Raw genomic sequence first — 24,847 nt, forward strand, 5'->3', positions numbered from 1 at the left:
CAAATCATGAACAGAGATTTCCTGGTCATTTACTTTAGGTTGTCCTCTATTTACGAATCCAGTATTTCCACTGCTAAGCAAGACAGTTGTTAAGTGAGTTTTGCCCATACCTTTGGGCCACAACTGTTGTTGAATTGTGAATTTTGCCAGTTGTTAATGACCGAATCCTGCGGTCATTAAGTGGATTTGGCTCCCCCCTTTGCTTGTCAGATGCTGGCTGGGAAGGTTCCGAATGGTGATCATGTGATACCAGGACAGTGCAACTGTCTTAAATACATGCCAATGTCATCTGGTGCTCCATTCAAAATCCAAGAAAGAAATACTTAGATTCTTTTAATTAGAGGAAAGATATCTTTTACTGGAAATGAAGTGGTAGCAACAAGAGGATTCTGAATCTGAGGAAATAGGCGCGTAAATCACATATACAAAGTGATGGAAATGTTCCCACCCCCAATAGTTCAAATGGTTCTTCCAATTAAAAGTTGTGAATATCATCATGTGGACATCTTCAGGTGGTGATGAAGTTTCTGTCCGTTGACCTTGGCATACTTTGATAGAGGTTTGCAGCTGCGCAGAGAAAAGAAAGCTAAGCAAGAAATAGAAACCTAAGCAAGAATTTATACTCCCCCCTCCTCAGTTTATACAATGCTAGTTTTTACCACCTCCAGCTCGCTTCCCATACTTGTCCCCCCTCCTCCCCCCATTACTTATGGCAGCTGAAAGATGCAAAGCAGAAGTAGATCTTGAAGGCTGACATTCGGCCCTCCTAGAAAAAAAAACGTTAGTCCTATAAGAGAAAGAAATATAAAAGATACTAATTAATAATCAGGTATACAAAATGGACACATTTCTGGGGTTTATCAAGATTCTTGGTACGAAAGGCTTTGATCAGTTTAGGGGCTCTAACAACTTTTTCGTTGACCTACTCAGCTTGGGAAGAAGGGAAGTGTTTCCAAGCAACCAAATATTGGAGCCGACCCCTCCATTTGCGAGAGAATTTCTTTAACTTCAAAATGTTGTTCACCCTCAATCAGCAATGGTATAGGAGGATCAGTCTGGGTTGGTCTCAGATTGGAAGTATGTTCAGGTTTTAACAAACTAACATGGAAGACCGGGTGAATTCGTCGAAGAGATTTTGGTAATTTCAGCTGGACTGCCACAGGGTTTACAATCCGTTCAATCGTGAAAGGACCCACATACTTAGGACCAAGTTTCTTCGACTTTTGAGTGGTTTGTAGATATCTGGTGGACAAGAAAACTCTGTCGCCCACTTGATATGGTTTCTGTGGAGTTCTCTTTTTGTCTGCAAACTTCTTATGAGCTTGATGTGCATCATCTAATGCTTTACGAGTGACTGGCCAATTAAGCTGGAGTTGTGTTATCCATTCATCTAATTAACATCTCACAAGGAAGTTCAGGTATGGGTACAAAATCTTGTCCTGATGCCACCTTGAATGGGGTAAATCCAGTACTGCTATGTACAGAATTGTTATATGCCACTTCAGCAAATAGCAATAGGTCAGCCCAATTATCCTGCTGATAGTTTATGTAACATCTAAGGTACTGCTCCAATACCACATTAGTTCTCTCACAGGCCCCATTGGTTTGGGGATGGTGGGCGGAGCTTAAGCCCTGGGTGGAGCCCAATAGCTTCAGGAACTCCCTCCAAAAGTTCGAGGTAAATTGAACCCCCCTGTCAGAGATTATGCGCTCAGGAACACCATGTAATCTATAGATATGCAAAATAAACAGTTTAGCCAAAGTTTTTGCAGATGGAATCTTCGAACAAGGTATGAAATGTACTTGCTTGGAAAACAAATCGGTTACCACCCAAATAACTGTGTTTCCCCTGCTTTCGGGTAATTCCACTATAAAGCCCATAAAGATTTCCTTCCACGGAGCCGTTGGTCTAGCCACATTTTGTAACAACCCTGCTGGCTTACCAGGAGGTCTCTTGGCTGATGCACAAATAGAACAGCTAGCCACATAAGTTTCAATGTCCTTCTTCAAAGTGGGCCACCAGAATTGCCGCTTAATCAAGTGTAATGTTTTGACAAATCCAAAGTGGCCAGCTGCTTTAGAATCATGAGCTTGTTGTAATATTTGACTCCTCAGTTTCTCTGGCACGTACAACTTGGTTCCCACCCAGGCCAATCCATCTCTAACTGTACAGTTATTCGAATGAGCCAGGAACCAATCATCAAGTTTTAGAGCGTCTTTTAATTGTGTAGTCAAGCCGTTCGATAGATCAATTTCCTGCTTCTTCTTTTGGGCTCTAGTAACTACTGGAGCTGCTAGCTGTGTGGTTGGGACAATCGGCCGTATTACTTCCTGGCGAGTACTATTATATTGAGGTAGTCTAGATAGATAGAGCATCCGCCATGAAGTTCCTCCCCCCTGGAATGTACTTCAGTGAGAAATTAAACCGCTAGTTTCCACATGACCACATATGACCACGAAGATGGTAATAACTGAAAACCCACCATAAGTCACCTTTTTCGGTGCCATTGCAACTTCGAATGGTCATTAAATGTATGGTTGCAAGTCAAGGACTTCAATATTTCTCATCCTGAAGGGCTTCCTCATCAATTCATTTTGAAATTATTGGAGTTGGAATGAGTTGCTTTCTAACTGCAGTAACAGCTTTGCTTTCTGAAGGAGAAAAAAAGTGAAATTTGGAAAGGAAAATATCCTGTGTATGCTTAGAAACACCTGTTTGAGTAGCTACTGAAGGTGAAACCTATTGATGCTCTAAGAAGATATCATGTCTGTGCAAACACAGCTTGCAATCTCAAAAAAAAAAAAGAACGTTGAATAAATGAAAATTGAATAAAGAACAAACTGACTCCCCCATTTTAGCCTAACTCACACATGGATTCCTAAAGAAGAATGAGGCTCTTTTAAGCACACTTTCCCCCCCAACAATTTTATTAAACATTACAATTAAAAACTAAGACAAACTAAAACAATATAAAAGAATAAAAAGGGGAAAAAAACAGAGAGTGCATAAAAGGAAAAAAGAAAAGAAGGAAAAAATTAGAACATAATAAGAAAAAAGAAAAGAATTATATAAAGAAACCACCTTTCATCACATGTCTAAATAATTGTAATAATTTACCACATTACCTTAAAAATGCAATAAATGATGAATTCTTTCCATATCATAACTATAAACAAATCCTTAAAGATTTGTTGCTAAGTCCTGATCAGCAAAAATCTATTAAGGGTTACCAGAAATAATAACAACTCTCTTATGCAAGTTTAATTTAGGAAAGTTATCTAGGTCATTCTTTAGGGTGTTATTTGTATATCCTTTTTAATTATGAGGTTTTTAGAGAAACAATTTGGGATAAATGGTTAAATTGCTGTCCTGTCACTATAAGGTAAAGGTTCCCCTCGCACATATGTGCCAGTCGTTTCCAGCTCTAGGGAAAATTGCTGTCCTGTCACTATAAGGTAAAGGTTCCCCTCGCACATACGTGCCAGTCGTTTCCAGCTCTAGGGGGCAGTGCTCATCTCCGTTACAAAGCCAGAGAACCAGCGCTGTCCGAAGACATCTCCATGGTCATGTGGCCAGCATGACTAAGTGTCGAAGACGCACGGAACGCTGTTCCCTTCCCACCAAAGGGGTCCCTATTTTTCTACTTGCATTTTTACATGCTTTTGAACTGCTAGGTTGGCAGAAGCCAGGACAAGTAACGGGAGCTCACTCATTCTTTCACTATATACATACCTAAATATTTAATGCATTTGGAACAAATGCAGAATTAATATTACTTAAGTGGTAACCATATTTTTACCTACTGGCATCCTCTCTGACTGGGATCAGTTAATAGAATATCCTCCTATTTTATGCATCTATCATTTGTATCAACACAAGAATAGTAGTGTGAGGTTTAGAAATAAACAGAAAATTATCATCTGTACATAAAACTGGTTTATTTTAATCTACCACTCTGTAAATATCCCTAGTTGTCTTATACAGTTCCAAGCCTAGGAATCCATACAAATATCAAAAGGGGACCCCAAAGGTGCTCTTTTTAAAAAAGGCAACTGGACTTTGTTTTTCCTTGAAGATGTTTCGCTTCTCATCCAAGCAGCTTCTCCAGTTTTGACTGAAGTCAGTCAGAACTGAAGAAGCTTCTTGGATGAGAAGTGAAATATCCTCAAGGAAAAACAAAGTCCAGTTGCCTTTTTTAAAAAGAGCACCTTTGGGATAACCATGACCTGGATGACTGAGAATCTCCATAGACATCAAAAGGCAAAGATGAAAGTGTTGGTTTCATAGGAAATGCTCCAGAATCTTTTGGGGTACAGAGAAGAGCTCAAGATTAATTCATTTCCCCATTTGGCTTTGAGCAGCAAAAACCCATGTTCTGGAGACTTCATCTCTGTGCCAGCTTCTTGGTTAGCGTATGTGAAATTACACACACTATTTTTCACAAGTGTGAATTAATGTCTGGGCCAGACAATCCAAGCCAATAAATCTTCTCTAATTGCATCTCACTATAATCCTCGCGCCTTAGTTTCGTAGAAGGGGGCGGAGCCGTCCCGATGGCGGTGGAGTCTCGCGTTACTCAGGAGGAGATTAAGAAAGAGCCCGAAAAGCCCATCGACCACGAGAAGGTACAAAGGAGGAGTTGAAGGTGGCGGGGAGAAGAGGGGGACGGCTGGCTGGCCAGTCGCTCAGCTTGCCTTGCCTTGGTCGTGCGTGCTGATGCCGGTACCAGTCCGTGGATCATTTTGTACATTTTGTACCGGGCCGTGGTACAAAAAAGGTTGGGGACCACTGACTTAGAGCATGAAACTGCCTAACTCTTTTGTAATGTGATATGAGTCATCTGCATGAAGCATATTGTTCTTAATATGCTTTGTTATACTTGACACACAATCCTTAGTTCTTTGTTTTTGGCTTGGTGTGATGACAAACCAGGCAAACCAGGTCATTATGGATTTATTGAAGAACACCCTAGCTTGCCAATTACTGTCAGGATTTAACAACCATTGCACAGTCCTAGTTATCTGCTCAGGGTCTGGATCAGAGTTAGCCCAAAACTCAATCGACTTAGATTGGGTTGTTTGCTGAGATTTTTCAACTGGCAAGATTGGGGAACTAAAAATGATTTCTCGCTTATCTTTAGGGGGAAAATATATATATTGCTTCATAATGTTTTGCAGTTTAGGGTTTGTCATCTTGAGCTCTTGCCATCCTGGAGTCGAGGGGAGCTATCGTATTTGAGGAGTTATAGTATTTGGGGTGTTATGATATCTCGACAGCTGGGGAAAACTTCATGAAATGTTTTTGGCTGCAGGTTTCTACAGCAAAAAAATGTGGGTTTTGATTACAGAGAAGGGAAGGTAGATCTATGCTGCAGGAACCAGCAGACAAACCACAGCAAACAAAACTTGCAGTTGAGTGCCTCACTCTGTAGACCAAATACTCCTTTCCCCCTTCCCTTCCCTTCATCGTGTCCCCTCCCCTCCCCTTCTCTCCTCTCCCCTCTTCTCCTGTGTCCCCTCTCCCTCTCTCCCCCCTCTCTCCTTCTCCCACCTTCTCCCTCTTCCTCCCCTTCCCCTCCTCTTTCTATCCCTCTCCTCCCCTTTCCTTCCTTTCTTCTTTTAGCTGTACCCCAAAGAAGACTTTCTGCTTTGAAGCAGGGGTTTTTCAGGATGTCTCAGACAGATCTTTCCTGTCCTTGATCCTTCCCCCCTTCCCCGCTTCTCTAATCTTTCCATCTAACACCTTGGCTTCTTTCTAAATCTCTCTCTTCTACCATCACCTCCATACGAAGAAAGTACTTGCCTTTTCTCAGGAAGTTGTTGCCTTCAATTCCATCTCCCTCCCTCCCTCTCTCTCCCTCCCTCCCTCCCTCCCCCCTCTTTGAAGAATCAGAACCCCTCCTTGGGTTATATCTCTAGCCAAACCAACATTTGTAAACCTGGTCAATGAGCTGCTAACCCTGCATGCGTTCAGCTCTCTATAATTACTGTGGAGTCAAATGAGAACTGGCAGGTGGTGTCACCAAACATGAGTTGCTGGTGTGTTGTTTTTGAACTCCTACATACCTCTCTTCAGAACAACATACACGTAATTAAAATAATCTGAATTATAGGATGCATTTAAGAAGGGAAGGCTGGAGACATTTTTCACATTAATTGTTTTCTTTTTCTAGCATTTGAAGTCTTGGGCTTGTCTTTGCTGATACCAGAACTAGAAGCCATCCAGACAGTAAGAATGCAAATTCCTGGTAAGTGTCTCACAAGAAATAGGAATGCTGTAAGAAAGAAAACAGTAACTGCAATTATAAAATGCCTTGTCTTTCGATTCTTTTTCTCTCTCTTGTAATTTATTTATTTTATTTATTTTTATTTATTTATTTGATTTGCCAATTGTTTACAAGATAATAAGTATAAGTGTATACATAGTTGTGAATACATGAAATGGGTACATATAAGAAAAATAAAAGAATAAGAGAAACAATAGGACAGGGACGGTAGGCCACGATGGTGCGCTTATGCACGCCCCTACAGACCTCTTAGGAAAGGGGTGAGGTCAATAGTAGACAGTCTAAGGTTAAAGTTTTTGGGGTTTGGGGAAGAGACTATAGAGTCGGGTAGAGTATTCCAGACATTGACTACTCTATTGCTGAAGTCGTATTTCCTGCAATCAAGTTTGGTGCGGTTTACTTTGAGTTTGTATCTATTGTGTGCTCTTGTGTTGTTATGGTTGAAGCTGAAGTATTCATTGACAGGTAGGACATTGCAATGTATGATTTTATATACCATGCTTAGGTCAGACCGAAGACGGCGTAATTCAAGGTTTTCTAGTTTTAGAATTTCAAGTCTGGTGGCATAAGGTATTCTACAACGAGTAGAAGAGTGGAGAACTCTTCTTGTGAAATATTTCTGGACTTTCTCAATTGTGCTAATATCAGATACGTAATGAGGGTTCCAGACTGATGAACTGTATTCGAGTATTGGTCTAGCAAATGTTTTGTATGCTCTGGTTAGTAGTGTGATATTACCAGAGAAAAAACTACGTAGGATTAGGTTAACAACTCTTAATGCCTTTTTGGCTATGTAGTTGCAGTGGGCTCTAGCACTTAGATCATTAGAGGTGAGTATTCCAAGGTCCTTTACAGAGCTTGGGTCATCAACAAGATCTTGACTATTCAGCTTGTATTTTATTTTCTGATTTTTTTTTGCCAATATGTAAGACAGAGCATTTATTTGTTGAGATTTGGAGTTGCCATTTGTTTGACCATTCAGATACATAGTCAAGGTCTTTTTGTAAGGTAGCAGTATTGTCTGTGGTATTGAACAGCTTTACATCATCAGCGAAGAGAACGCAATTGCTCTTAATATGATCACAGAGGTCATTTATGTAGAGTATGAAGAGAGTTGGTCCTAGAACACTGCCCTGGGGGACACCACTATTGACAGGTACTGGATTTGATAGAACGCTCCCGATTTTGACCATTTGTTGTCTGTTTGACAGGAATGCTTCTATCCAGTTATTCAGTTGTCCAGAGATACCATAGGATTTTATTTTTAGGAGTAGTTTGTCGTGTACCACTGAATCAAAGGCTTTACAGAAGTCTATGTAGATTGCGTCAATTGCTTTGCCCTGGTCGAGTTGTGTCGTCCATATGTTTTTGCAGTGTAAGAGTTGCAGATTACAGGATAGTTTTTTTCTGAAACCAAATTGTTTATTGGAGAGTAGGTTTATTGGAGAGTAATACTAGTGAACTTCATAGATCTATTTCTCCATCCATACTTTATATAATTAAATACTGCAGAAAAAAAGACAAAAAGGAAACAATAGCAAGCAAGCAAGCAACACACAATAGTAAGAACAAAATTATATGTATCTCCCAATTCTTTTCAGCCACATAGTTATTATGTGGAAATTGATGGTTGGATAATGGAAATGGAATTTCTGCATGGTTACTTCTAGAAGCGTAGTCCTCTAATGCTGGATAAATAAATTTATTGACCAAATTTCATGGTGGATTGACATCTTGATGTTCCCTGTGAGTCACTTACAAACATAGATTAAGTATTGTGTGGACAATTACAATGCAGCATCCTCAGCCTTCATGAAAACCGTTTTATACACATATCTATTGGAATATAAATAAGCAGGGGAAGTGGCTCCAACAGTTCCCAGGAACAACATCAGAGCTCTCTATCCAGAAGAGTGCTAGCAAGGGTTAAGATCCCACACAGAACTCTTAATTTCCCAGACACTGATAGAAGACCTAAAATCGAGGAAGACACAGATCATCATGGGCGAGAAAGATTTTTTTATAATATGTTCCTTAGTTTTTTCTTTTTCTTCTCCTTCCTGAATATTGCAAGGAGCTCTAAGTCTCTTGCTTTGGGTCTGGAATAAGGGCAGGGGGATAACAGAAAAACACAGTTGGAAGGGACCTTGGAGGTCTTCTAGTCCAACCCCCTGCTCAAGCAGGAAACCTATACTGTTTCAGACAAATGGTTGTCCAGTCTCTTCTTAAAAACCTCCAGTGTTGGAGCATCCACAACTTCTGAAGGCAAGTTGTACCACTGGTTAATTGTTCTCCCTGTTAGGAAGTTTCTTCTTAGTTCTAGGTTGCTTGAGCTATGGTGGCCCAATGGTTAGAGTGCAATACTGCTGGTTACTTCTGCTGACTGACTGCAATTTGGCAGTTCAAATCTCACCAGGTTCCATCCTTCTGAGGTCGGTAAAAAACGAGGACCCAGATTGTTGGTTGCAATATGCTAACTCTGAAAATCTCTTAGAGAGGGCTGTAAAGCACTGTGAAGCAGTATATAAATCTAATGCTATTGCTATTCCTTCTTTATTCAGTTTCTATCCATTGCTTCATCTCTTGCTTTCCAATGCTTTGGAGAATAGGTTGACCCCACCTCTTGTTTGTGCCATCCTCTCAAATCATCAGTGTTGGAGCACCCACAGCTTTTGGAGACGAGTCTTTCGACTGATTAATTGTTCTAAGAGATGGGCCCCTTGCCAGGGGTGGGTTTCCAATTCTTTTCCTAACAGTTCAATGAGGCCGCGCTTTGCCTAAGGTAGATTTCAGACCTAAGGTGGGACTTGAACTCAGGGACGCCTAATGATTGGCCCAACGTCACCCAGATGGCTCTCATGGCTAAGGTGGGACCAGAACTCAACATCTCCTGGCATTTTGGCCCAGAGACCCAACCAAGCATTCGTGGTTAAGGAGGGACTTGAACAGGGGTGGGATTCAACCGGTGTAATAACTGGTTTTGTGCATGCATGTGAGCTTCATGCGCATGCATGCCAAATGTGCATTGCATGCGCGTGCACAGCATTTGAAAATCTTCTTCTCCTGTGCCGCGCAAAGCAGTTGGTTGAAAAATCAGGAAATCAAGGACAGCCTAGAACCTGGGTGGGCAGGTGGGCTAAACAGAAGAACAGAAGATTTTCAGAGCAAACCGGTTGTCTCTCAGCTGATCTTTGGAGTTACCAGTTTGGTAGAACCAGGCTGAACCAGCAGAATCCCACCTCTAGACTTAAATTCTCGCTTTCTAGCCTTAACCACTAGACTAAACTGGCTCTTAATGTCCTTTCCTTTAGTTTTTGGCCTGTGGAATCAGACTTGGGGGAGGAATAGGGGCAAATTCTGACGTGATTCTTTATTTCTCAAATGTTCTCCTGATTAGAAGATTCTTTAGAAACATTTTCTGCCTCTTGACTTAGCTGCTGTTCCTTGAGTCAGCATGAAATTGTAAGCCTTGGTTGCATCTCTATCCAACGACTATCTAGTTTCTTCTGAGAAGATTCAGTGGCCATTGCTTCCTGGGTGACTCTATCCATTCCTCACCGGCTCTTAATCTGTTTATTTTTTCTAATGTTGGAATTCGCCTTCCTATGGCTTCCATCCATTCTAGCTTAGTGTTCTGGAACAAGCCTTTGTCTTCTTCTATGTGACATTGATACTTGAAGAGTGAGGATGAATCATTTTGCACTACAGGTAGTCCAGTACGACCACAATTGAGCCCAAAATTTATGTTGCTAAGTGAGAAATTTGTTAAGTGAGTCTTGACCCATTTTACAAGCCTTTTTTTTGCCATGCTTGTTAAGTGAATCGCTACAGTTGATAAGTTATAACATGGTTGTTAAGTGAATCTGGCTTCCCCATTGATTTTGCTTGTCAAATGGTCACAAAAACAGATCACATGACCTTGGGACACAGCAATGGTCGTAAGTATGAGTTGGTTGCCAAGTTTCTGAATTTTGATCACATGATCATGGGGATGCTACAAAGGTCGCAAGTGTAAAAAATGATCATAAGCCACTTTTTTCAGTGCCATTGTAACTTTGAACAGTTATTAAACAAACTGTTGTAAGTTGAGGACTACCTTTAAAAGTCAGTTTTTTCAGTGCCATTGTAGCTTCAAACAGCCACTAAATGAATGGTTGTAAGTCAAGGACTACCTGTGGCATAAATCTATCTATGTTAGCATCCATTGATTTATTTTAAGGGATGATGGTAATAACAGACTCTTAGAAACTGAAGGGTGTTTGCCAAGACTCCAATTATAACACCAAGACAAGGAAGATCATTTGATTTACGATTCTCTGTTTTATTGATTTCACAAGAGAGAGAGAGAAAGAGAACAAAAGGGAGAAATCACACCTTTTATAGTTTGCAGAATAAAAAAAATGTAATAACTGATTTGATTGCATAAGAAAAAGCCACCTGTCCAATTGCATCAAAAAAATTAAAGCACCCAGTAATATTTATGCATGACAATTGAAAAGAGCATTGCATTAAAAATATATAAAAAGTAAAACGTTAGCATAGGAAAAGACGTCAGGAGTCTCACAGAATCTGTGGTGAAAAGAAACAATATTAGTTAATCTCTGAACTTCTTAAATTGGAAAAAAAAATATCTTTTATTATCCAGCCTGAGGAACTTCCTATCTTTTTAAGTTATAGTGAATTGAATGGCAGGGAAAAACTCCAGCATTCTATTCTTACGAGGTTATGCACAGAATGTAAGCTAACCAGTGCAACAATACTACACAACCCATATAGCAACCATTAAAAAGTCCATCTGGTCTGCCCCTCAGCAGTCCTTGACTTACGATCACAATTGAGCCCGAAATTTCTGTTGCTAAGCAAGGCATTTGTTAAATGAGTTCTGCCCCATTTTATGACTTCTTTTGGTACAGCGGTTAAGAGATTCACTGTAGTTATTAAGTTGGTAACATGATTATTGAATGAATCTGGATTTCCCATTGATTTTGCTTGTCAGAAGATCGCAGGTGGTGATTACATGACCTGTAACTATCATAAATGCATTCCAGTTTCCTATGTCTGAATTTTGATTGTGTAATCCTGGGATTCTGTGACGGTTGTGTGATAAACAGTCATTTTTTTTCAGAGTCGTACCTTTGAGCGGTCACTAAATGAAAGGTTGTATGTCGAGGATTATCTGTCGTCTACAATAACTTGGCAACATACGCTTGGAAGGCAAAATAGAGCATTCTTCTCACTGAATGTCCCCATATCGTGAAGTTCTTACAACCTGAGTAAAATTATAGTTCTTATTTCTGTTGCCTTTGTGTTGATAATTTTTAAAAAAATCTTCAAATTGGTCTTAACTATTTTCACAGAATGTCCATCTCATTCTTTTGGCAACAGTACAGATTGTTTTGTCTCCTTGGATTTCTTAGGACTCCTCAATTATAATCCTTTATTATAATCCCATTCTTGTCTTGACCAACTTGCCCAACTCTGCTTAGCCAGTCTGAATTTGCTGCCTGCTGAAATATTTCAAACCAGAGCTTAGTCATTTTATTCAGCTTTATTCCTAGGGCTGAGGCAAGATGTACATTTAATCATTCTTGTCTCATTTGTTGACAGTGCACAAATCCACTTTCTTGGGGCTTTAAAAATGCTGGAAGGGGAGTACTCGAGTTTGCAATCCTCAAGAGAAATATTTTTAAAAAGGGAGGGATCAAATTTGGAAGCAGAAATGAAGTTGATGAGGGTTTACCAGCCCTTCTTTTCTTGGAAATGTTGAAAATATTTGTTTCTGAGTCAAAACAGCATATAATCAGTGTGACATCACTTGTTCTCTCAAATATCCCCAGATACCAAGATTGATGTGAGGTGAAACATGTGATAAGATGTGCTTCATTTTTAAGGCCAGATAATTCCATCCATCAGTGTTTAGCAGAGAAGGACTATTACATCCTTCTGTTTTACAAAGCTGGGAAAGTCGTAAAATGGGCAACATTCACTTAACAACTGCCTTGCTTAGCAAACAAAATGTTGGGCTCAACTGTGGTCATAAGTCGAGAACTACCTGTATAGTTTTTTTCAGTCCCATGTCTCCAAGTCATTTGAAAAGTATTTTCTTTAAAAACATGCTCAGTATCTGTTTATTTCACTGATTTATACTTGTACTTTTCTTGGGCAACAATATAGAATACATTTGCCATTGCCATTTGTGTTTGACCCTGTGGACTCATTTTAGACCTTAAAAAAGGGATCCACTAGCCTCCCATCCAACAGCTAACCTCACCTAACTCTGCTTAGCTTCCCAACCAGATGTTCCTCAGATGCTCACGCCTGCTAAGGTTAAAGTAGTTTAGAATGGGACGATGTTATAATTCTAAACATTGGATGACATCATAATTCGAAACTTTCTGCTGTAGCTTAACTTTCTTCTTGCTGGGATCTTGTCAGACAAATGGATTCGTAATGGCCTGGCTTTCACAAGCCTGTATGAGAACATTGACAAAAGGGTCAAGGAAGATGAGTGTTGTAAGCAATGTACTTTCCCAGTTTTGCTATGCTTGCCAAAACAGGTCCCCAAAGGTTAAAATCCTTTTATTCAAGAGCTGCGTTTTTAAGTTCATCTGTCCAGCTGGTGAGTATCTGAATAGGAAGACTTTTGTTCACTTGAACACATGAGTAACGGTAACAGTATAACAGAGTTGGAAGGGATATTAGAGGTCCCCTAGTCCAACCCTGTAGGAGATCCTATACCATTTCAGACAAATGGTTGTCCAATCTCTTCTTAAAAACCTCCAGTGATGAAGCAACTTCTGGAGGCAAGCCAAATCTAATAAACACGACTGAAGTTCTCCTTGGGTGGGTTATTCTTCATCTGAATTACCTTGAGATGGAGTCGTCCTATTTTTTATCTTAGAGTCAGATGATTTCCCAACCTGTTTAGAGGAACAGAAAAGGAAAGCCAAGCTAATGCGGCCCAGGTTTCAAAAAGGCTTGATGCATCTTTCAAAAGAAAATTTTGAGTCTAATACCATTGTAGTTCCCCAAGATCTTTTTCTACATTCCTCGTTAGAGATACATTACAATGGTTTACTCTGAAAAATTGCATGACCAATTCATGTGCTGTAAACTACGGAGGATGCCAAAAAATAAAGTAAAATAAAATACTTCTCAGTTTCAGGAAATTTCTCCTTAGTTCTAGATTGGATCTCTCTTTGGTTTCCAACCATTACTTCTTGTCCTGCCCTTAGGACCTTTGGATAATAAATTGACCCCCTCATCTCTGTGACAGTCCCTCAAATATTGGAAGATGCTATCAAATCACCCCTAGTCCTCTTTGTTAGATTAGACATACACAGTTCCTGCAACCATTCTTCATACCTCCAGTCCTGAAATCATCTTTGTTTGATCTTCTCTGCACTCTTTTTGAGAGCTTCAACATCTTTTTTGTCTCAAGCTAACTAATCTTTCATACATACATACAAACACAACATTTTTGTTATCCTCTTCTGCATCATGGTGATTTTTAGGAAGGATTTCCAGTTCAGTTTTTCTAATTTCGTTCTCTTCTGTCATGAGTTTCCTATTTTTGAAATGGTGGATAGTATTTGATCTTTCTCTGTGCTTGTTTATTTTGTGAGTGCTGCTAAAAGAGACTTCTTTATATTCTCGGGTTTCCCGGGTTGACTTTTCTCAGAACTCAATGGAAGCTGAAACTGCTGGTAAATGCTTATTCATTTCAGTAACTATGGGGCTATGTGGCATGCTCCAAATATCTTGATATCCAATATTTTATACTCCAACCATTCCAAACGTTTCTTGATAAGACTTGTGATTTTTTTTAAAAAAAAAGCCAAATTAAATAACTACTGCTCAGTGGGAGAAAAAAAACATCTTTGAGCAGTATTCAAATAAAAACTAAAATATGAAAAAGCATAAATCAAAATAAGGTTGTTTCTTCCTGAATTGAGCCAAGACAGTTTATTTTCCATCCAAATGTTTATCCTACAGAGTTGTTGGCAGGTCTCTATCCATTAGACTTGGATCTGGGGATAAATTTAGAATGGGCACTAAACAGGGATATTATTTTCTTTTTCATGAACCAGAACTTCAAACATTCAAGATTCTGCTTTAAAAAAATAAATTAAAACGCTTCTTTTCAAACAAGTTGCTCTTGTTTTTGCAGTTTATGAAAAGTTGTTAAAATATTTGAAACCAGATCAGATTGTAGGATTAGAAGTAAGGGATAACTAAAAAAAATCCTTTCCTTCTACATATTTAAGCAGGTAAGTAAATAGCAGAGATCCTTCATTCTTTTAAATCTCATTTGTGTTTCTTTTTACCCTCATGATTTGTAGATCTTTATCTTTATGATAAATGTGCCTCCTGCTTTCTTGCTGCTGCTGTTATTATGGGGTGTCTACTGGATTTGATTGAGGCTACATCTTAGGGGTGGGCTTCAAAAATTTTAGCAAAGGGTTCTCTGCCCGGTTGCTGGGTGGGCATGGCTATGGCAGCGTGGCCTAGTTGGTCTCCGGCACCACTGCGGGGGTGTGTGTGTCATTTTTGCCCTCCCCAGGCTCTGGAGGTTTTTGTCGAGCCTCTGGGAGAGCGAAAACGGCCTCCCGGGGCTCCAGAGGCTCTCTGCAAGCCGGAAACGGTCCCATTTCCCCAAACTTCCAGAAGGCCTGTTTTTCGCCCTCCCTGAGCCTCCACGCACACCCTGCACCCAAAACGGGCCGCGTGGGGATTTCGGTGAGGGGAGGGGTGGGCGGGACCAGTCAGGAGTGGGATTTGGGGGTTCTCCGAACTGCACAGAATCTTAGCTAGGGAACCCCTGTGAACTCCCAGCAGCCCACCCCTGATCTTTGTGAGCAGCAGGGTAATTTGAATTCAATTTTCGGAAGTCTAAGCCAGATGATCCAAGGTGAATTTACTCTGCTGAAGTCCTCAGTGTGATGTAGGCCTTGGCATGGTTTTTCAGCCCTTTGGAGCATTGAAAAAGGAGGAGTTATAATGGTAATTAATGGCTGATCTCTGTAAATCTAGGTAAAAAAGAATGTAGGTGAGTGAGTTTTGGTTTCTCTGATTTACAGCTCTGTCTCTACATCAAATGATCAAATTGGCCAAATAGGCTTGCTTATTCATCCTACTCAGGTACCACAAAAACTGGAATCTGTTTTGTTTCCTTATGGTATGTAGATTATGGGTGTGGGTGCAAAGCCACCCCAAATATAAAGCAAGGTTCAAACAGAAATCTAGTTAAAGTCGTTTAGATCATTTGCCAAAACTCTAACAGCACTTTGGAAGATATTTTAATTTGTTGTGAACATTACCACAAGATAATGGATGCAATAATCTAACACAATTTGCTAGCTTCATTTCGTTCAGAACATGAAAAGTAGTTTCTGAATTATGCCCAGATGTGCTGTCCTGCTCACTCTCACACACATATAACAGTGGTTTAGTGGCTTTATTAATATTCCCCAGCAACCAGGGGTGGGATTCAAATTTTTTAACAACAGGTTCTGTGGACCTGGCTTAGTTGGTGGGCGTGGCTTGGTAGTCACATTATTGACTGGGCGTGGCCAGCTCAATATCACTCACATCGAGGCACGCATCTCCTCACGTGGCCTCTCATTACTGTGGGGATGCTGCAACAGTCATAAGTGTGAAAAATGGTCCGGGGAGGCTGTTTTTGCCCTCCCTGAGGCTTGAAGAAATCCTCCGGGGCCTTGATTTTGAGTAGTTATTCTAATTCACTGTCACATCCTATCTTTTCGGTATTATTTGGTGAGGGATCTATTTTTGGGGATCATTCTAAATAGACAGTACTCATAAGAAGAATATTCTGTCCTCTTCTCCTTTAAAAATTACTTTTTTCTTTAATGGAAATGAGAAAGCAAAAGCAAAATACATAGGCACAAAAAAGAAATAAAGGAGTAAACAGAAAATAGAAAAGGGATTTGCAAGATGTATAAAACTGATAAGAAATTTAAATATTTTAAAATATTAAAATATACTATTGAGCTATAGTTAATAGTATAACAATAACACAGTTGGGAGGGGCCTTAAAGGTCTTCTAGTCCACCCCCCTGCTCAAGCAGGAAACTACATCATTTCAGACAAACAGTTGCCCAATTTCTTTAAAACCTCCAGTGTTGGATGGTGCTTTTTTTCAAGAGACAACTGGTTTTCCCTTGAAAACATTTCACTTCTCATCCAAGAAGCTTCTTCAGCTCTGAATGGTTGATGTGGAATGGAAGGAGTTATACTTCTTGAAGACAGTTGGTCATTTGCATTCTTTTAGAGCAAGGGTCTTCAAACTTGGGCAAGTTTAAGACTTGTGGACTTCAACTCCTAGAATTCCTGAGTTTACATGACTGGAGGAGGAATTCAAGTTTGAAGACTCCTGTTTTAGAGAGTCATTAAAGCCACCTGGAGATTTATCTGTGTCCTTGGGGTCAGCTGAGTAATGCAAATGGGTGTGGAGCCTTCTCGGAACTGCTGAAAGGATTGTAGTAAACTGGAGATAGATGATGTCATATCCCTCCCCTCTATTGAGAGAGGGCCCTTCAATTTTGACATAGATGGCCTCTTTGGCCCCTCTTTCAAACCAGTGGTCTTCTCTGCCAAAATGTGCACTTTGCTGTCTTCAAAAGCATGGCCTGTCTTTTAAATGCAGATGAACTGCTGAATCTAGTGGTGATGGGTTTGTTTTCCTACGTTGTGCCATGAGTTTATGAAGTGGTTGTTTTGTTTCCCCAATGTACAGATCTGCTCACTACATTTGCTTATAAACTGAGCAAATGATTGTCTACTAGGACTCCAAGATCTCTCTCACTACTATTCCAGTGAGGGCTAACCTTTCCATCCTCGCATGCCAAAAGTGCCCATAAGGCAATGCACGACCCCCAGGGGTGGGATTCAATTTTTTTAACAACAGGTTCTGTGGGCGTGGCTTAGTTGGTGGTCATGTGACTGGCTGGGCGTGGCCAACTCAACATCACCCCCATCAAGGCACGCATCTCCTCGCCTGGCCTCTCATGACTGTGGGGATGCTGCAACAATCGTAAGTGTGAAAAATGGTCATAAGTCGCTTTTTTCAGTGCCATGTAACTTTGAATGGTCATTTCACACAAGCAAGTACCAGCAAAGGAGTGGGAAAAAACTCCAGAGAGGTTCCTGAGACAGGAAGTCCAGTCGTGCCAAGAATGTAATAAGGGTTAACGGAGAGGCAGTTTCTGTAAGCAACACCAGAATGTTTCCTTCCTGCCTTCCTTACAGGATTAGGTCAGTAATTCCTTCTAACAACCGGTTCTCCGAACTGCTTAGAATGTTAACAACCGGCTCTAGCGAATAGGTGCGAACTGGTAGAATCCCACCCCTGACGACCCCCCCCATGCCGCCTGCGCACCCCCCGCACATGCGCAACAGCTACTCGACAATCAGCTGTCGGGTGGGCGGTGCAGGCACCTGTACAGTAGACCTGCTCTGGGGCGACGGCTTGCATGTTGGCGGAAATGGCTCTGTGTGCCACTTCCAGCATGTGTGCCATAGGTTCGCCATCACGGACCTATTCTATACCTGTGCATTTGGTTTTTCTTGCTTAAATGTAAAACCTTACTTTTCTCTGCATTGAATTTCATTTTGTTAGATGTTAAGCATTTTATCAATATATAATCAATCATCTCACTTTGAAAGAATAATTAAAATCAAATCATTGTTCACTAATGAGCAAAGGCAATTGTATGACAAGATTCATTAATCAGGATGAACAATTGCTAGGAATTTTGAAAAGAATCTATCTTTGTTTGTCATTCAGACAAGTTCTCGTATTACAAAATCTCTTATAAAACGCATACTTTAGATGGGGCACGCCCATTTCTTCTTCTGGTCAATTGTGCATCAGCATAAATGAATAAAAAAGAAGTGATGACAGCGATTTGAATGGAAAGTGAAAATCTCTTCCTTTTTCTGATATTTACTGGTCCCAAAAGAGGGGAAGAATCAGCCAGGAAAAAAAGTAGCTGTTTTTGCCAAAAAAACAAAAAACAAAACTAATTTGAGGGCTTTTCCATCATCTGAATAAAGAACTTTTCTCACTTCCTTCCTTTAAAAAAAAGTTCTACGTTGAACAGGGCTATATAAAAAAATGTACACATTATTATCCGCTGTGCTGGACAAATTGTGTCCATGTACAGATACTCCTCGATTTTTGACCACAATGGAGCAAGGCAGTTGTTAAATGCATTGTGCCCTATTTTACGACCTGTCTTGCCACTGTTGTTAAGTAAAGCATTGCAATTGTTAAGTGAGTCATGCGGTCATTAACCAAATCTGGCTTCCCCCAATGACTTTGCTTGTTGGAAGTCGCATCTAAGTGAGTTGGGAAATGGTGATCACATAACTGCAGGACACTGCAACTGTCATAAATACATGCCAGTTGCCAAGTACCCAAATTTTGATCACGTGATTGCGAGAATGCTGTAATGTTTGTAAGAATGAAAACTGGTCATAAGTCACTTTTTTTTAATGCCGTTGTAACTTAGAACAGTCATTAAACGAGTGGTTGTAAGTCAAGAACCACCCATACTGCCATATTGTTTAAAGTAGGTTTTTTTGGCTTCCTCTTCTCCTCAAAATCATCTTACTGGGAGAAATGCAAAAAGTGAGGATCTTACTGGATGGGCAACCATAATAAATTTAATAAATCATTACAAGGAAGAGAAGGGAAAGAAGACAGTCCCAATCATGGGATCAAATAGCTATACTTAGACTTATATACCACTTCACAGTGCTTTACAGCACTCTCTAAGCAGTTTACAGAGTCAACATATTTGCCCCCAACAATCTGGATCCTCATTTTACAGTTCTTGAAAGGATGGAAGTTTGAGTCAACCTTGAGTTGGTGAGAATCAAACTGCCAAATTGCTGGCAACAGGCATTCAGCAGAAATAGCCCACAGTACCACATTCTAACCACTGCAGCACCACGGCTTTTATGGTTGCGACTGCCAATTTGCCTTTTTTTGGGGGGGGGGAACACGTGGATCCCTTGCTTTTTGCCTTCTATATGTATGAGATACTGGCATTCTTGTGAAGATTTGAGGCCATTTGTTTTACAGGGGAATGACTGACATCTCTGACATCGGTGTCTTGGGTGTCTTGGTTGGAGTGGGGGTATAAGAGCTGGTGGGGACACATTGGGTCCTTGTGAGACGTTTTATTTCTGCCTGACCATGATGAGTGCTGAATTATATCTGGGACATAGTAGTTAGGTCTTAGTGTAAAGCCAAGGAGGCTATTGGCTCTAGAATAGAGATCTCCAAATTAAGTAACTTTAAGACTAGTGGATTTCAACTCACAGAATTCCTCAGCCAGTCATGATGGTTGGGGAATTCTGGGCATTGAAGTCCACAAGTCTTAAAGTTGCCAAGTTTGGAGACCCCTGCTCTAGACTTTCACGGGAACTTGGCCCAGATCCTTCTTTTCAAGACATCCCATCTAGCAAGGTTGTTGTGCAGAACAAGTGGGGGAAGGAATTTGATGGGCACCACCATTTGCTCCTTGAAACAAAGGCAGAATTTACATTTGGCAGGCGAGGAGTCAATCCTTTCTACTCTCATGCTTGTTAACAATAACTGGCCACACAGGCAATTCTTGAACATCCTCAATCTAATGTGGAGTTTTTCTCTCTTTAGATGTTATGCAGAGAATACTTTGTACAAACCATGGCATAGAGTAGGGTTTCTTAACCACGGCAATTTGAAAAAGTGTGGGCTTCGACTCCCAGAATTCCCCAGCTGGCATATGGTGGCTAGAGAATTCTGGGGTATGGCTGAGGAATTCTGGAAGTTGAAGTCACATATATGCTGGCTAGGGAATTCTTGAAGATAGCTGAGGAATTCTAGGAGTTGAAGTCTATATTAAAATTGCCAAAGTTGAGAAACCCTGAGACGAAGCCTTAAAATGCATGATCTAAGTGAGGGCAAAAACAAGCCAAAGAGCAAACAAACCTAATGGTTTGATGTATGATGGAATGGTTAGGTTGTTGGATTAGAATTACATCCATCCTTACTTATCAAAGAACACTCAGTGCATCATGTTCAGCCTAGCCTTCCGCACAAAATTATTGTAAAACAATAGGAGATATAAATTTCATAATTCAAAATCAGTCAGTTCACCTTGGCTGAAAGATAAATCTGAAAGAGCATTGGCCAATCGTTAGGGCTGCCGGGAGCTGTAGTTTAATGCTATCTGAATGTGGCCTCTGTTATACAGTAGTTCAGCCAGTCTTCTCCAGTCAGTCTTAAAGATACATCCATACCTTAAAGAAGAACTGGGCCTTTCTTATTCTTGGATTAAGAAACCCAAAAGCCTCCCTCCCTCCCTCCTTCCCACTATAAAACTCTGCAAAAGCAGCCAAAATAAGGTGTCTGTAAAATACAAAAATCTATTGACGGGGCCCCTCATGTGTTTAATAGGGTCGGCTACACATGAGACCAGCATATCCACTGATGATGTTTGCAGGATTTGGAGAAAAATGGATTGAATCTAGGCTGCCTCAAAAATAAATTTTGCAGAATTTTTGTTGGATCATGATTCCTCTTAGAAATTAAACCATGCCAGTTAGCTATTGACTAGGCCTTTAACATAATGGAAGGATAAACTATTCCAAAATGGTGCTGCCAGAGGAGTCATCCATAGAATGGAAAAGTTCTCTTCCAACTTCATGAGCAACCAAGTCCATGTGTTTCCTTTCCTTTGCAACCCCTTGATGACTTGACTAGTTCTACAGTACATGATAGAAACACATCTGAGAAATTCTAAATCATAAAAACAAAAATAAAGCCCAACCCAATCTAATCTGTCAAAAAACAGAGGCCAGAAAATTTTCCCCCTTAGATTCCTGGGAAATGTAACTACAGCTGTTTTTGCCAATCCACACCACTGCTGCTTCCTCTGTTTTTCCAACGTTACATGCTCATATAGTTGTCAAATGGGCAGGATTCTGGAAACAGTATGCAAGAAAGGTGCCAGATAAATAGCAATCACCAACAGAAAAGATTTGGGAAAATAGGATTTTCTTTCAGGCCAACTCACTGGAAAAAAATTCCAGTGAAATCAGATGTATTTTAATCAGATCGTATTTTGTAACACAGGTGCCTATTTATTTTATAGTTAGCTGGCACGGAATATTGTCTTCATTCTTGTTTATGCACAGGTTGGCAACTACTGCTCTGGAGATATTTGAAATACAGGAGGATACCATCTTCGAGATGGTTCTTGCGAAATTATGAAATCACTTCCAAGGAAATTGGAATTGATTTCACCTGAATTTATCACATTCCTCTTCACAAAGGTGTAGCAGTTATTTTTAAAAGACTTAAAAGTCAATTTGGCCTAGTGCTTAAGGCAACCAAGTCCAGTGGTGGGATTCAAATTTTTTTACTGCCAGTTCTGTGGGCATGGCTTGGTGGGTGTGGCATGGCTTTGTGGGCGTAGCAGGGGAAGGATACTACAAAAACCCCATTCCAGGGGGAAGGTTACTGCAAAACCCCTCCCCACCCCACTAGCCTGCTTTCCAGTTCCATTCTCCTGTGCAGGGCAACAAAAGAAGACCCAGCCAATCAGCTGAGACTTGGGAGGCAGAGAATAGATGGGGGCGGAGCCAGTCAGAGGTGGTATTTACCGGTTGTCCAAACTACTCAAAATTTCCACTACCGGTTCTCCAGAACTGGTCAGAACCTGCTGAATATCACTTCTGCACCCAACTAGAAATTAGGAGGCTTGAGTTCTAGTCCTACCATAGGCATGAAAGCCAACTGGGTGATGTTGGCTGGTATGAACCTCTCTCAGCCCAACCTGCATTACAGGAATGTTATTGTGGGGAAATAGGAGGAAGGAATATTAGTATATTCACCGCCTTGAGTTATTTACAGAAACAATAAAGGTAGATCAAAATAAAAAACAAGTCAAAAACAAATAATAAAGTATTATTATTTCATGGAAATTAATGGGTAAAAAGTGGCTGGGGTATTACATACCATCAAGGTGTGATTTCCTCCCTCTTTTTAAAAAATATGGCTGTTTTGTTTACTATTTTATTTTACTTTTTTTTTTTTTTTTTGCATCTTCTGTAGTTCACAGCATGTGATTTGTTTATGGAATTTTTCCATGGGCCAATTTTTGGTCATGAAATATTTCACAAGAAAAGTCTTGCGCACTTCTGTACACAATAGCTATGCTAATAGGCTCGGAATTCTCAGTTTGGATAACTTAGAACTGCATCGCTTGTGGTCAGACCTAGGTATTGCATACAAAATTGTGCGTAGTAATACTTCACCTGTAAATGATTTTTTTGGTTTTAATCGCAATAATACACACACGAACAACCGCTTTAAACTAATGTAAATCGTTCTAAACTTGACTGTAAAAAATATGATTTCTGTAACAGAGTTGTCAAAATCTGGAATGATTCGGTTGTCTCAGCTACAAATTTTCACAGTTTCAGTCACAAATTGACTTCTGTGGACCTTACTTCATACTTGTGGTCCTCCCTGTCATTGTATTTTCTTTTTTATTCTTGTTCTCGTTTTTGTTTGACAAATTCTAATAAATAAATAAAAATAAAATTTTGCAGACTAAAACCATTGCAATGTGTCTCTAATCAGGAATGTGGAAGAAGATCCTGGGGAACTGGAAATGTTATTAGACACAAAACTTTATTTTGAAAGATACATCAAGTGTTGTTGAAACCTGGGCCGCATTAGCTTGGCTTTCCTCTTCTGTTCCTCTGAACAGGTTGGGAAATCGTCTGATCCTAAGATAGAAAATAGGACTTCTCCATCTCAAGATAACTCAGCTGTGGAATAACCCGGCCAAGGAGAACTTCAATAGTGTTTATTTGATTTGTTCCCTTTAACTCTAAGTGAGAACTGAAGACAGATTCATTTGCATGCAGGCAGTATAGGTAGTCTGAGGAGAAATTTCCTGACTGTCAGAACAATTAATCAGTGGGACGGCTTGCCTCCAGAAGTTGCGAGTGCCCCATCACTGGAGGTTTTCAAGAAGAGATTGGACAACCATTTGTCTGAAATGGTGTAGGGTTTCCTGCTTGAGCAAGGGGCTGGACTAGAAGACCTTCCAGGTCCCTTCCAACTCTGTTAGACTGTTATTCTGTAACCCTTGATGTACGACCACAATTGAGCCCCAAATTTCTGTTGCTAATTGAGACAGCTGTTAAGTGAGTTTTGCCCCATTTTACAACCTTTCTTTCCATGATTGTTAAATGAGTCACCGCAGTTGTTAAGTAGCTCACATAGTTGTTAAGTGAATCGAGTTTTCCCATGGACTTTGCTTGTCAGAAAGGGATCACATAACGCCAGAACACTGCAACCATGACAAATGTGAGGATTTCGACCACGTGTCCCCAGGGATGCTGCAGTGGATGAGAGTGTGAAAAACAATCATAAGTCACTTTTTCAGTGCCATTATAACTTCAAACAGTCACTGAATGAACTGTTGTAATTTGAGGACTACCTATGCTGAAGAAAATTCACAATGTCTTCTTAACCATTAACTGTGGATGACATGGTACCTTCCAAGTACAGGTAGTCCTTGACTTACAACCGTTCATTTAATGACCATTATAAAGTTACAACGGCACTAAAAATGCGACTTATGGACATTTTTCAGAGTTATGACCTCTGCAGCATGCCCATAGTCATGTGATTAAAATTCAGATGCCTGGCAGCTGGTTCATATTTATGACTGTTGCTGTGTTCCGGGGTCAGTGGGGAAGCCAGAATCACTTAACAACCGGGTTACTAACTTATCCACTGCAGTGATTCACTTAACAACTGTGGCAAGAAAGATCATAAAATGAGGCAAAACTCACTTAACAGTTAACTCACAAAACGCTTAACAAATGTCTCACCTAACAACAGAAACGTTGCGCTCAGTCGTGGTTGCAAGTAGAGGACTACCTGCATTTTGGATCATCCTCTCCATCTTCCTAACCACGGATGGACCTAGCTAGGGGAAGTTACCTAAACGTTTGGAGGCCATTGGGTTGCCCGTTTCTTTGAACAATTCCAGACATTCAGAGTTCTGATGGGAACTTAGCACGGAAGGAAGGAAATGAGTAGTATAACACCTTTGTCGTTACGGCACTTCCTTTCTTTCTTGCTTCCTCTTTGCTCTCCTATATGAGAACTTGCGGTGCGCCTGGGGTTCTCAATCACATTTCTGCACCTGGTGACTGAGGCTCAAGTGTGCATCCAGCAAAGTGCTGTCTACGTGACAACTGCCTCTTTTGTTTCACTTGCTGATTAAGCGTTTGGATTATTTTCATCGTTGAGCTTTGGCTGGTAAGGCTTTCAAACAGTTTGCTTCATTGTTTGTGCTAATGCACTTATGGTACTTGGCTACATTCTGCATGAACTGCAGCCCTTGGGAATTTGTAACATTTCCACCTTTAATGGTGTCTTTAATGCTCTTGCATAATATTAACCATAAAATGATTTAATTTGAACCATCATAAATGCAGCATTTGATCTTTTCCAGCTAATT

General features: G+C 40.3%; 2 protein-coding genes across 3 annotated transcripts in view; one reads left to right on the forward strand and one right to left on the reverse strand.

Moving 5' to 3' along the window:
- HSD3B7 (hydroxy-delta-5-steroid dehydrogenase, 3 beta- and steroid delta-isomerase 7) overlaps positions 1-24,847 on the forward strand; it is a 72,892-nt gene that overhangs the window by 10,299 nt on the left and 37,746 nt on the right. Inside the window, exon 2 of one of the 2 annotated variants that reach the window (XM_026683496.2) lies at positions 6,174-6,248. In XM_026683496.2, the coding sequence (XP_026539281.1) occupies positions 6,236-6,248 (13 nt within the window). In that variant the 5' untranslated portion in view covers positions 6,174-6,235. Of the gene's footprint in view, positions 1-6,173; positions 6,249-24,467; positions 24,646-24,847 lie in introns of those variants that run through there. The other variant, XM_087946761.1, reaches the window with a different exon arrangement.
- The window catches only part of STX1B (syntaxin 1B), a 175,810-nt gene continuing 157,205 nt past the window's right edge, over positions 6,243-24,847 (reverse strand). Inside the window, exon 9 of the mRNA XM_087946755.1 lies at positions 6,243-6,275. Coding sequence (XP_087802881.1) covers positions 6,258-6,275 — 18 coding nt within the window. The 3' untranslated portion in view covers positions 6,243-6,257. The remainder of the gene's footprint in view (positions 6,276-24,847) is intronic.

Source organism: Notechis scutatus, chromosome Z (genome assembly GCF_049901735.1).
Source record: "Notechis scutatus isolate UNSWTSFEM ecotype Mainland chromosome Z, rNotScu1.2, whole genome shotgun sequence".
Lineage (NCBI taxonomy): Eukaryota > Metazoa > Chordata > Lepidosauria > Squamata > Elapidae > Notechis > Notechis scutatus.